The sequence below is a fragment of the Tachysurus fulvidraco genome, chromosome 3 (assembly GCF_022655615.1).
Source record: "Tachysurus fulvidraco isolate hzauxx_2018 chromosome 3, HZAU_PFXX_2.0, whole genome shotgun sequence".
NCBI classification, from domain to species: Eukaryota; Metazoa; Chordata; class Actinopteri; order Siluriformes; family Bagridae; genus Tachysurus; species Tachysurus fulvidraco.
In genome coordinates, this window is record NC_062520.1 from 2,225,490 (window position 1) to 2,240,320 (window position 14,831).

At 40.6% G+C, this 14,831-nt stretch overlaps 1 protein-coding gene across 4 annotated transcripts in view; it reads right to left on the bottom strand.

Annotated features, from left to right (window-relative positions):
- Positions 1-12,935: 12,935 nt before the first annotated feature.
- The window catches only part of LOC113649837 (threonine synthase-like 1), a 4,980-nt gene continuing 3,084 nt past the window's right edge, over positions 12,936-14,831 (bottom strand). For all 4 annotated transcript variants that reach the window (XM_027157831.2, XM_027157832.2, XM_027157833.2 and 1 more), the window contains one exon: positions 12,936-14,831. This exon is cut by the window's right edge and continues 1,283 nt beyond it. In XM_027157831.2, coding sequence (XP_027013632.2) covers positions 13,898-14,831 — 934 coding nt within the window. In that variant the 3' untranslated portion in view covers positions 12,936-13,897.

The window sequence follows — 14,831 nt, forward strand, 5'->3', positions numbered from 1 at the left end:
TAGATTGGAGTAGATTAGATTAGAGTAGAAAAGAGTAGATTATAGTGGATTGGAGTAGAGTAGATTGGAGTAGATTATATTAGATTAGAGTTGATTAGCTTAGAGTAAAGTAGATTGGAGTAGATTAGATTGGAGTAGAGTAGAGAAGAGTACATTAGATTGGAGTAGATTGTATTAGATTAGAGTAGAGTAGATTGGAGTAGATTAGAGTAGATTAGTTTAGATTAGATTTAGTAGATTAGTTTAGATTAGAGTAGATTAGTTTAGATTAGATTTAGTAGATTAGTTTAGATTAGAGTAGATTAGTTTAGATTAGATTGGAGTAGATTAGTTTAGATTAGAGTAGAGTATATTAGATTAGATTGGAGTAGATTAGTTTAGATTAGATTAGAGTAGATTAGTTTAGATTAGAGTATATTAGATTAGATTGGAGTAGATTAGTTTAGATTAGAGTAGATTAGATTAAATTGGAGTAGATTAGTTTAGATTAGATTAGAGTAGATTAGTTTAGATTAGAGTATATTAGATTAGATTGGAGTAGATTAGTTTAGATTAGAGTAGATTAGTTTAGATTAGATTGGAGTAGATTAGTTTAGATTAGAGTAGAGTATATTAGATTAGATTGGAGTAGATTAGTTTAGATTAGATTGGAGTAGATTAGTTTAGATTAGAGTATATTAGATTAGATTAGATTAGATTGGAGTAGATTAGATTAGATTAGATTGGAGTAGATTAGTTTAGATTAGATTAGAGTAGATTAGTTTAGATTAGATTAGATTAGATTGGAGTAGATTAGTTTAGATTAGATTAGAGTAGATTAGATTAGATTAGATTGGAGTAGATTAGTTTAGATTAGATTAGAGTAGATTAGTTTAGATTAGATTAGATTGGAGTAGATTAGTTTAGATTAGATTAGAGTAGATTAGTTTAGATTAGAGTATATTAGATTAGATTAGATTGGAGTAGATTAGATTAGATTAGATTGGAGTAGATTAGTTTAGATTAGAGTAGATTAGTTTAGATTAGAGTAGATTAGATTGGAGTAGATTAGTTTAGATTAGAGTAGAGTATATTAGATTAGATTGGAGTAGATTAGTTTAGATTAGATTAGAGTAGATTAGTTTAGATTAGAGTATATTAGATTAGATTAGATTGGAGTAGATTAGATTAGATTAGATTGGAGTAGATTAGTTTAGATTAGAGTAGATTAGTTTAGATTAGATTAGATTAGATTGGAGTAGATTAGTTTAGATTAGATTAGAGTAGATTAGTTTAGAGTAGATTAGATTAGATTGGAGTAGATTAGAGTAGATTAGATTAGAGTAGATTAGTTTAGATTAGATTAGATTAGATTGGAGTAGATTAGTTTAGATTAGATTAGAGTAGATTAGTTTAGATTAGAGTATATTAGATTAGATTAGATTGGAGTAGATTAGATTAGATTAGATTGGAGTAGATTAGTTTAGATTAGAGTAGATTAGTTTAGATTAGAGTAGATTAGATTGGAGTAGATTAGTTTAGATTAGAGTAGAGTATATTAGATTAGATTGGAGTAGATTAGTTTAGATTAGATTAGAGTAGATTAGTTTAGATTAGAGTATATTAGATTAGATTAGATTGGAGTAGATTAGATTAGATTAGATTGGAGTAGATTAGTTTAGATTAGAGTAGATTAGTTTAGATTAGATTAGATTAGATTGGAGTAGATTAGTTTAGATTAGATTAGAGTAGATTAGTTTAGAGTAGATTAGATTAGATTGGAGTAGATTAGAGTAGATTAGAGTAGATTAGTTTAGATTAGAGTAGATTTAGAAAACAGTTCTCAGTAAACTTAAACTTGTTCCCGTTGCTTGCTTCAGAAGGCAGCTTGTGTAGGTTCCATTTCTGTTTATTTTTTTTACATGCAAGTTTTTTTATGTTTCATCTCTTTCTCCACCTCTTGAAACTTCAAACCGCATCATATTTCAGACGAACGGCGCTCCGCACTTCTGCCGATCGCTCTGTTCCTCTTCACGGATCTGATACACAACACACTTGAAATTATATCACATTTGCCTTTCATAGCGTGTGACCGTGTGAGACAAATGACACGCGACACTCGAGAGGGTTGGGGGTAATAACGGTGAGAGAAGCTCCATAAGCCACGAAGCCAACAGCAGCACTACTGCCTTCTTTATTTTCTCTGTGATGTGGAGGTGGAGGTCTTTGAAGTGTGACTGATGAAAAACATGATATGAACAACTGAACGTAGAGGAAAGAAAAATCACTTCTGCCAAGAAAAAAAAAAAAAAGGCAATATGTGCCATAGAATTTATTCTCTGTCCGGAGATGAAATTTATATTAAAAGAAAAAGAAAAACTCGTGCATTTTGGATGTTGGAATCAATTTGTTTCACCTGAACACAGGCGTGATGTCAGATATCGAGCATCTTTCTTATACCGAAAATGTGTTCTGCATTCTGATTGGTCAGAAGTTCTACCATGTTTCTATGGTAACAGCTGGTTCACGCGGACATGTCGGGCAGAAGTTCCACAGAAATCTCTGACACGTACCCAGATGTTTATGTTTTATGTATGAAGGAGTCTCACTAAGTGGCACTACTTAAGTGTAACAGACTTACTTAAGTCTTCAGACATCTTCAGGACAGAGAAGTTTACGAAGGATTTAATCGATTCCACAGACATTAAATTTAACCAAAACTGATTACAATTTTTTACACGTTACTCTTTAATAAATATTAATAATAATAATAATAGTTGGCAAATTGCTGTGATAAATGTGATGTTATAGGAAATGAATCAACTTCAGGGCAGTGACAGTAGCTCTGCTTCATCACACTATAGCACACACACAAACACACACACACGCACACACACATACAAACACACACTCATACACACGCACACAGACACGCACACACACGCGTACACGCACGCACGCACGCGCACACACACACGCACGCACGCACGCACACACACACACGCATACACACAAACACACATACACACGCACGCACACACACGCACACACACGCACACACACACGCGCACACACACACACATACACACACGCACGCACGCACGCACACACACATGCGCACACACACACGCATGCACGCACGCACGCACACACACACACACACACACACACACACACACACACACACACACACACACACTTGTTTTTTTTTCGCTCTTATTATATTTATTTATTTATACCAAATAAAACCCAATTACTTTAGAACATAAAGAAAACCCCGAGCTGACCGGCTGAGAATAATCACAGTCCACTGAGACTGAAGCATTCGCTCAATCCCATAAAAAAAAATCTTATAAAAAACTTTCCACTTTCAGTATTCGGTGCCTTTTCTCCTAATAAATGTGACTTTTTGTTTATGTTTTCTGAGGTTTTGTGACTCCTGTTCTGTTCCTATCACGACCCATTAAACTGATGTTTCATTTCCTGCCAGCTCTGTTCTGCTCCTCGGTTGTGCTTATTGCCCCTGTGTTGTGTTCAATCTCCCGTACACGTCATAAATAAAGCTGCAAAACCCTGAACCCACAGGCCTTTTCCTCAGCATTAGCCATGATGAACTATCTGCATTATGGCCGTTTGTGGATCCCACGGTCTCCTCTAGGACATGTTGGAATGACATTATTGTCATCTTTATTTACAACCATAAAGATTTCCTCTTTTTTTTGCCATAGTGTTCAGCGTCCGTTCGCCTGCTGAGTAAACAACAGAACACAACGAGCCTCTGCTGGGACATAACGACAGGAAGTCATGTTCTGTTTGGAGAAATCTGTACAGATCGTAATGTGTGTGCTCGTTCTGGCTACACAACTTTTCCAGTGGAACTGTTGGTGGAATTAAAAGAGAAAGTTTGAGCATGTCGAGCCCTGCAGCTCATTACCGACACTGAGGAATGGTGCTGTTTCTTTAATGGCTTTTCACAGGAAAGAAAAGTCATAAAGCTGCTAAATCTTCGCCTCCGCGGCTCCTCACGACACGGAAAATGGTTAGAACGAGTTCTGAAGGAGTTTTAAATGATTTTTACATCAACACTGATTCCCTGATGCATTATGTCATGGTTCCTATTTATTATACACCAATCAGCTATAACATTACACCACTGACAGGTGACGTGAATGACACTGATGATCTCGTTACAGTGGAACCTTGTTACAGGGTGTGTGGTTTATTAAACACTGATTGATGCACATGGAGAGTGTAGACTAGTCCATCTGGTCCAGTCGCACAGAAGAGCTTCTCTAACACAAACTTATGAGTGAATGGTGTCTCTGATAGAAAGGGGACTGTGTATGGAGCTGCATAACTGCAGAGTATCAGAGTGACCATGCTGACTCCTGTACACCACCCAAAGCTCCTAGAATCCTAGAATTAGGGCAGTGGGGTCTCTGGGTTGTTGATCGGAGGACCGGGGGTTCAAGGCCCAGCATAGCCAAGCTGCCACTGCTGGGACCTTGAGCAAGGCCCTCAACCCTCCAGGGGTGCTGTATCATAGCTGCCCCTGCACTCTGACCCCTATCTCCTCAGTTGGGGTATGTGAAGAAAAGAATTCCACTGTGCTATAATGTATATGTGGTGATAATAAAGGCTTTCATGCCCCCGTTCATTCTTAGAATGGTCATGTGAGCATCGAAGCTGGAGCAGTGGAAGGAGGAAGCCTGGTCTGATGAATCACGTTTTCTTTTACATCATGTATGTGTGTGTTGCTTATCTGGTGAAGAAATGCACCAGGATGCACTGTGGACCAGGAAGAAGACAAGCCAGTAGATGAAGTGTGATGTTCTTGTCAGTGATCTGCTGGGAAACCCTGTAATGTGTCTACAGTGGAGCTGTAGTCCATGTACAGCCCTTCATGACAACAGTGTTCCGTAATGTCAGTGTCTTCTTACAACAGGATAATCATCCCTGACACAAGGCCTTTGTTCGAGGTGTTGACTCGGCCTCAAAATTCCCCAGATCTCAATCCGATCCCGCATCTGTGGGATGTGCTGAACCCACATGTCGAACTCCACCTCACAACCTTTGGATCTACTAATCCTTATAGACCAAGTAAAGAACAAGTCTTTTGGTTAAATTAAATGGAATGGAATCTCTAGAATCTAACCAAACCCATGCAACTCATTTTTCTTTCACAGGCCCTTCATAAGATTATTATTATCATCTGTTTTTCATTGTCTAGAACAAACACCCATATTATTCAGCAGCAGGTAGAACGTCTTCACTTCTATCCACATTTCCAGGTCTCGAGAGTTATTGATGTGTTTTCTTCAGTGCAGAGACCTCTGTGATGAAAGCCAAAGCCACCCTCTGTGCATGTGGAGGATGGGGTCAGTGTACAGAAGGAACCCAATTTAAAGCTGTGGGTCAGTGACTCCATGACTGAGGGAGGTGTGGTTATCACTGCGGGGTGAAAAGAGTACACCCTCGCTCTGAGTGTGCTTTATTGCTCTTCTGTGCTATTGAGAAGTGATTAGCTTTGATTCGGCCTTCCAAACGATCAAGACCTAAACTTTACAAAAGAAGAGCACACAATCAATGGATGTATTTTGTATTCTGCTTTTAAAGATGCTTCCTGCTTCTTCTCATACTGAGGAGACCGCTATGTCATAAGACATATGTCTTGTCCCTAGCTAGTGTATGGATGACGGGGACCTCGGAGTGATGTTGCAGTCAGTGTTCCTGGGTTTCACAGCTCACTTCTCCATGCTTGCTCATTCATGCCAGTCTCCGCAGGTTGATTTCGGCTTCCGTGGTCAACATCATTTTTGGTGCAGATTCAACATTAAGGCCACTGTAGAAGTTCTCCTGGATTTCTTCCTGTACACATAACCGAGCCATCATCATAACCGTTCTATCTGTATTTTCTCCTCGGTTCTGCATCTCTGTTCTAATCTACTTGGTTTCTGAAAGTAATCTCTGAAGATACATGAAAAATATTATATCTTTAAGCCCTAAAACCTGTTCATGCTCGATATGAGCAATGTCAAAGTCTTCAAATCATACAGAACTGCAGGCAATGTTAGAGTTAGAGTGCTGCATCTTGGTCTTCATGGAGATGACTTCACTTCTACATGTAGTATTTAAGCAAGGTGAAGCTTGATTTTAATGTGAATGTCTTGCATGGATGGATGGAGCTTTTTTTCCCTCACCCGCAGGGATTAGAACTATTATTTGAAGGCATTAGAGCTACAGAAATGTTTCCATCGCTCTTATTACTAAACGCTCTCATCCGTAGACCGTCTGTAAAGTAAAGGAGTGGGATTGACAGGCACAATGCAAGATTCAGCATCTTTACAGGACATGGAATTCATCCTTACACATAGAATTGGCAGAAAAAAATATCTAGTATATATATATATAATGTCAGAAATAGAGAAGAAGAATGCTAAAGGTTTCCTGCTCAAATGCCCCTTTTCCACAGAGGCAGTTCGAGTGCTGGTTCGGAGCCAGAGCCTAATTTAGAACCAGTTCTTTCTGTTTCGACCGCCAAAGCACCGGCTCTGAACCAGGAAAAGTGGTTCTTAAGTAGCACCAAAACGTTGCTGGTCTAGACTTAAGAACCACTGGGGGCGGGGCTACTGTTAGCACATTTGATAATGTACCTTAAGTATACTAATGTTTAATACACTTTTACTTTACCGCGATATGATACATTATCAGCACACATGATAGTAGGTAGCTACATGCTAAGGCTAAATTTTTTTCTGTGTTAACGATAAAATAACGTTATGTCCTTTATCGATTACAACCTCCGTCTATACAGATTACACGGAGCCGCACGTACACGTTTTATTCGCCGCGTTTGGATGCCAATGTAGGTTCTCAAAGCCACGAGCATTAACAGTAAAGCAACATCCGCCATTGTTGTTGTTGTGTTTGTGTTTGCCGCTGCTGCGCTAACGTCCCTGGGACACGTGACACGTATACAGTGACGTCACACTCGGCGCTGTGATGCTCTCTAGCCGGTGGAAAGGCAAACCGGTTCTTAGAAGGTTCACCAGTGGAACCAAATTTGAACCAGAACTAGCGCTAGTTCTGAACCAGCACCCGGTTCTTTCCGGTGGAAAAGAGGCAAAAATGTCTGAACAATCCTGAGCTCTTCAGCAGAAAATTGACCAGATGGACAGTTTGGACCAATCCTGCCTACTCCAAAAGAAAATCTGACCAATCCAGACCACTCAGTCAGGAAGTTGACACACCCACTCCTACACTCGACCAATCCTTTCCATGCCCATGCTTATTATTTCAGATTCTTTCTGCTTGCAGCATTTTATAATGAGCTTATAGGTTCGATTTCCCAAATGATGTGCGGTTATTGGTTCTAATGCACGAATGCGTGCAGAGGTCAAACCCAAAACACACCATGGAAAAACCAAGGTAAAAATCACGACTATTGACAGGAATGTATGAACACTACATATTTCAACAAAACAGACTATGCGAGGAGCATACGGATAACAAGATGATGAAAGATCTTAAACAGGAAACAACAAACAAAGAAGACCAATCAGCAAAGAGAAACAGAGGGAGGAACTGAGGACAGGAAGTGATGACCAAACAAAAAAAGACAAGGATCAGACAGTGTGCAAAGTTTATCATATCATCAAGGTAAAACATGCAGTCACTTACTGTATATCCGTCCATCTATCCATCCATTCTTTATAAATAACTTATCAAACTGAGTCATGAGATACCAGTAGTCTATTCCAGGAGACTCGGGGCACAAGGCAGGGTAAACCCTGGACAAGAGGCAAATCTATCACAGGGCGCAACTGTACACACACTAACAGTTGGGGTATGTGAAGAAAAAAAATCCCACTGTGCTGTAATGTGCTGTGCTGTAATGTATATGTGGTGATAATAAAGGCTTCTATGCCTGTTCTACTCTATAACACACCAAGTTATGCGAATCAGCCTACAGTGCATGTCTTTGGATGGGAACAACATGCAAGCTCCATATGAAAGGAACCCCTGACCTTAGAGGTGTGAGGCAAATGTGCTAACTATCAAGCTCCCAATTCCCAGGGGGGAAGTCGTGGCTTAATGGTTAGAGAGTTTGTCCCCTAACACTAAGGTTGTGGGTTCGAGTCTCGAGTAGTTCGAGTCTATTTGGATGGGTTAAATGCAGAGAAAAAATTCTGAGTATGGGTCACCGTATGTCACGTCACTTTCACTGTATAAATCACACAGAAGTCTGGAATGAAGAGGCATATTTTCACTTTTAAAAGTTATATACTGGCCTACTTCACATACGTCTGTCTGTTTTTACTCCCTCACACTGTCACATCCTGAAGGAAATCCACTCATCACTTCTGGCTTCTGTGTTTGTGCTGAACAAGTTTGATGGACAGTTAATATTTCTAACCTGTCCAGGGAAACCTTGTCAGTAGCGATTGTAGAAACAAAGAGATATGATATCAGTCTTTTCAGCCTTGTTCTCGATGGAAAAGATTTGAAACAGACACCAATCGCTGTGACCCAGACCTCATCTACATACTACTGCCAGTAAACCTTACATTTACGACATTTAGCAGACACCCTTATCCAGAGTGACTTACAACTGAGCAATTGAGGAATAAGGGCCTTGCTCAGGGGCCCAGCAGTGGCAGCTTGGTGAACCTGGGGTTCGAACCCATGACCTTATGATCAGTTGCCCAACACCTTAACCACTGAGCTACCACATCCCCCTGGTTCTAAACCTGCATGAGGGTTATTTAATTGATAAAAAAATTATAATCAGCAAAGTATTGAGAGAAGAGAAATAAAGCACTAATGAGAAATAATCACTTCTTTGGCGGAAATAGAAACTCTGCTCCATCACATCTGCGTGTTATGGGTTGGAGTCTTCTGATACTGAGCTTTTAGTGGATTAGGTTTAGATCAAAAGCAGACGAATCAGAGTAAAGTGCCGAGGATGGATTAGAACGATCCCGAAGTTTGTAGTGCACTTAAAGGGATTATAGCAGCTAGCACTGAAGCTAATCCTATTAAAGCAGAACACACGGAGGACCCCTTGTTCCCTCTGCTTTCTCTCTGACAGTTGAATGTTTAATGACTCCAGAATTAATTAAGGTCAGATATTCTGACCGTGACCGTGTGAGAGACTGCTCCTCTCAGCTAAAAGCATGCTAATGAGGACAATGCTGCTTTTCCATGGGGTGAGACGTCACCAAAACCTTGCTGAGGCATGATAAACTATGACCCCTTTGTGTTTTGACAGCCTTCTGAAAGTACATTATTCATTTACACCTTTTATACCTAATTGGATCGACTTTCTCCTTCTGAGGTCTTTGCCCATGGACATGGGTTTGATTTGTCTGGCTCGTGTGGACCTGCTGTGCCGACGTGGAGCTGCAGCAGGTGGGGTTATATACAGTATGTCTAAGCACTGGGTGGTCAAGAGGACGAGACAGAGGTCTCTGATCTGTCCATCACTCTGATTGACAGTTTACGATCGAGCTGCTGGGAGACTTTCTGAGATGTTCCCTGTTAGGAGCCGGAGTTATGAGGAGAGCCTGCTGATGTGCTCGTGTCCATGAAAACCTGGGTATTAAATTATGTGAGCAGAGGCCCGGGAAACTCTATACATCGTCAAATTCTGACAGGTTCCAAATCCTCATTTTTTTTCTTAACCAGAGGTAAAGTTCTAGCATTTGAAATCAAACACAATAGTGAATATTCCAATCCCACTTAAAGACATCTACTTCTACATTTATAACTTTATCCACTGATGGAAAGAACACTAGACACGTGTTCCTTGGACAGCTTTATGACTGCAGTTGCTAAGAGCTCTTTGCACTCAATCACTGAATGGTTAATAACTTCAGTTCTGTACAACAGACTAAGTTAAAACTAAAATTCAGAAATGTTCATAGATAAGTTCCTGGTTACACAACTGCACTTTTTGAACACGGTCCAAAGTTCTATTATGCCTCTTTTCCACCAGAAAGAACCGGGTGCTGGTTCAGAGCTAGCGCTGGTGCTGGTTCAAAGTTGGTTCCACTGGCGAACCTTCTAAGAACCGGTTTGCCTTTCCACCGGCCAGAGAGCATCAAAGCGCCGAGTGTGACGTCACTGTATACGTGTCACGTGTCCCAGCGACGTTAGCGCAGCAGCGACAAACACAAACACAACAACAATGGCAGATGTTGCTTTACTGTTAATGCTCATGGCTTTGTGAACCTACATTAACACCCAAACGCGGCGAGTAAAATGTGTACGTGCGGCTCCGTGTAATCTGTATAAACGGAGGTTGTAATCGATAAAGTACATAACGTTATTTTATCATTAACACAGAAAAAAAACAACATTAGCCTTAGCATGTAGCTACCTACTATCATGTGTGCTGATAATGTATCATATCGCGGTAAAGTATAAATGTATTAAACATTAGTATACTTAAGGTACATTATCAAATGCGCTAACAGTAGCCCCGCCCACAGCCCCGCCCACAGCCCCTGACGCAAGCGGTTCTTGAGTCTAGATCAGCAACGTTTTGGTGCCACTTAAGAACCACTTTTCCTGGTTTCGGAGCCGGTGCTTTGGCGGTCGAAACAGAAAGAACTGGTTCTAAATTAGGCTCCGAACCTGCACTCGTACTGCCTCGGTGGAAAAGGAGCATAAGAGTAATGATTTATCAGCTCTCTGGTGATGGGTTCCTTTTTGAGTCTGGTTCCTTCCTCATCTCCTCTCCGGGAGATTTTTCTAATCACCGTCACCTCCGACTCAATCCATAAGGATAAACTTGTACATTTAGCATGTACAGTATATTATTTAAAGCTCCTTTGTGACGAGGATCATTGTCAAATGTTATAACAAAAAACTGCTATAAAAAATAAAACTGAAATGAGTTTACTTGGAGTTTGATTATCGGCATCATCTTCATCAGTTTCTGTCTCATCATCAGAGAAAAAAGTAGCTGATTTTAAACACAAGCTTCATCGTCGTCTCTTCACTCCATCTGTTCGCCTGTTCACGCTGACACGGATGGAGAGAATAATCCCTGACTGGAAAATCACTCCATGTCTTCTGTCCTGTTCTGAAATGTCTTGTTTGTGTTGTTGTTGGACAGAGTGTCGGCCTCTTAGCCTCTCCTCTGGTGTGATGATGTGATGGACATTTCTGCACTCGCTATTTGGTTACAAACTTGAGACAAATATGCAGAGCGACTCCTGTGTATGTTAAACTGGATCCTTACACACTGAGGTGAAATACGGGATATTTATGTTTCATTCATTCATTCATCTTCTACCGCTTATCCGAACTTCTCAGGTCACGTGGAGCCTGTGTCTATCTCAGGTGTCATCGGGCATCCCTGGACGGAGTGCCAACCCATCACATGGCACACACACACACACACACTCTCATTCACTCACACTATGGACAATTTCCCAGAGATGCCAATCAACCTACCATGCATGTCTTTGGACCGGGGGAGGAAACCGGAGTACCCGGAGGAAACCCCCGAGGCACGGGGAGAACATGCAAACTCCACACACACAAAGTGGAGGAGGGAATCGAACCCCCAACCCTATAGGTGTGAGGCAAACGTGCTAACCACTAAGCCACCCCCCTATATTTATGTTTAAGGAAGTATATTAAAACCAGGGAATCCCATTTTGGTCATTTTTTTAGAACTTATAGAACAAAGCGACATCGGACAGGTTCTCACTCTACACTCAGCATGTCATACTGTAGGTTAGAAACACTTTTGATCTTTTATTGTTTACATCATTTTGATAACTGTATAAATGAACATTAATTCACAATTTAGAATTCGGCTGCGGTGGGATCGGGCTTGATGTAACCGTTAATAATCGACAGCTTCGCAGTGATGTAACTTATACCTCATGTTAAGATATTACAAGTAAAAGATCTGCAACACATTTCTGCTCTCTGCTTTTAACCATATCATTTCATATCATATCATATCATATCATATCATATCATATCATACCAGTTCCATATCCAAAGTCAGACTTTATTATTAGTATTTAGCATTAAGGCTGACAATCTCATCCACAGACCTGAGGATAATGAGGAAGATGATTACCTTGAACATTTTGTTCAATATTCCTATTAATTATTCATACTAGTTTAAACAGAATGCTGAATGGGGAGCTCATGAGTTCAGGCACAGCTAATAAACACTAACATTAGCCGAGCTCACAAATCTCACACATATCACATATAAGCTCACAAATATTACAACACAGAGACAAGCTTAGATTTACTTTAATGTTAGAAGATCCTGATATTTATAGATAGGTTTTAAAGCTTCGATGTGTCTATTCAGTTTATTTTATTATATATAAATAATGTATTCATTCATTTTCTACCGCTTATCCGAACTTCTCGGGTCACGGGGAGCCTGTGTCTATCTCAGGCATCATCGTGCATCGAGGCAGGATACACCCTGGACGGAGTGCCAACCCATCACAGGGCACACACACACTCTCATTCCCTCACACACTCACACACTACGGACAATTTTCCAGAGATGCCAATCAACCTACCATGCATGTCTTTGGACCGGGGGAGGAAACCGGAGTACCCGGAGGAAACCCCCGAGGCACGGGGAGAACATGCAAACTCCACACACACAAGGTGGAGGTGGGAATCGAACCCCCAACCCTGGAGGCATGAGGCGAACGTGCTAACCACTAAGCCACCGTACCCCCCTAAATAATATATAATTTAAAATAATTTAAAAATATATTAATTATATATAAATAATATATGATAATCACAACTCCGTCCAGGGTGTATCCTGCCTCGATGCCCGATGACGCCTGAGATAGGCACAGGCTCCCCGTGACCCGAGAAGTTTGGATAAGCGGTAGAGAATGAATGAATGAATGAATGAATGAATGAATGAATGAATGATAATCACACTGTCATTCTGCTTGATAAAGATTAATAAAAACATTTATTTAACAGTTATTATAATAAATGAAGCAATTTAAAAATTCAGTCTAGGTTTTATTATTTAAACAAGGGACTACAGACACCCATTTCTTGTTAACCACATAACACACAAAATTCGCACCCCAAGCATGTCTTAAGTACATTTGGTGTAAAAGTTTACTGTTTTTAAACAAAACACAATGGCATGAAAAGCTCGGTGCCGTTTTTCAGACCCTGTTTTGACTGATTTTTATACTTTTCCATCACCAACATGTCAGATGTAGCTCACATAGCTAATAAGATGTACACACAGTTTGTCAAACTGAGGTTTGATCTGAATGTTTAACACGTTCCAGCTTAATTATGTAATTAATTATTGAAATAAATTAAAATCAATTCAATTTCATTGGGAAAAAGATGCTGCATCATTACACAGATAAGTAGGAACTGTGAAGCTCCAAGGCTCTGTGTCATGATATGAGAATCTTTCTCAGGTTGACGTCGGCATGTCCGCAGAGCGACACTGCCATCTAGGGGACGTGTACAGAATGAACAATCTGAGGTAAACTAATGGTGGCAATGAGTCATCTTGTATCTCCCCGGGCCTATGATGATCTTCTGAAGTCTACACTACAGGTACTGTATACAGTAATATTCAGATGGTGATGTCACAATATGGATCTCATGTACATTCTCCTTAGATATTCATAACTTTATGATATAGAACAAGTGATTTAGTTAAAGTTGTAAATTTGGAAAACTACATTTCTTTGTTGATTGATGGGTGTATATTTTGGACTAACTGTAGTTTTGCTGGCAGTTTGTTAACATACAAATTTTTTCTCATGGCTTTAATTTTTCTTCCTTGACTTCGGCCAAACATGATGACACGTTACAGCGATGTTTCGATGTTCATTTTGCCTTTGACTTCCTGTGCTTGTGTGTTTAGAGCCCTAATGTACTACCTGGCCTTCATAAAGGAGTCCTGGATCATGGATTCCACCTCATCTGTTAGAACCCTGAAATCAGGCTGGCATACAGTATATGGATGACTTGCTCTCTCCCTTATGCTCTCATACAGAGTTTCATGCATTAGCTCTTGGCCTGCAATAGCACACAATGCATCCAGCTGCTTTAGAGGCTCAAGTGGTATCTCAGGACAGCGTAGAGCTTTAAGAACAGCTGGGGCAAACTTCCCAAAATGTGCAGTGGAGCACAGAACAACTGGACACCTCTTATCATGCAGCTGGTCAGCCACAGCTTTAGCTATGGCAGTGTGAGTGTCCATTACGTAGCCGGTTTTTGAGTGTACTTCCTGAATAGTATTCAGGCAGTCATCCTCTGAGCACCACCCTGCTTGGACGTCCTGCCTTAACGTCTGTAAGAAATCCTCAGACACAGTAAAGTTCTGCTCTTTCTCAAGGCTTACAAACAAGTTCTGGACAAGTTGACCATCCCCGCTGGATGCATAATGCAAAAATCGCTCCAGATTGGAAGACTTAAGAATGTCAATAGCAGGAGAATTTGACAGCATGAGCTTTCTGCTTCGGAGATCATACTGACCGGTAGAGATAAAATCAGAAACTATGCGGTTATGATTAGAGGCACAAATGATGTTCCTTATTGGCACACCCATTTGTTTAGCATACACAGCAGACATGGCATTTCCAAAGTTTCCTGTGGGGATGCACACATCAATCGGTTGCCCGAATTTCACCACACCATCTCTGAGGAGGTCCAGGTATGCAGAGGCATGGTAGACCACTTGTGGAAGCAGACGCGCCCAGTTTATGGAGTTAGCCGTGCTAAGAATGGTGGCATACTCCACCGCAAAGTAGCCAGTCAGCCTTGGGTCACCAAATATCTCCTTGATGGTCCTCTGGCAGAAGTCAAAG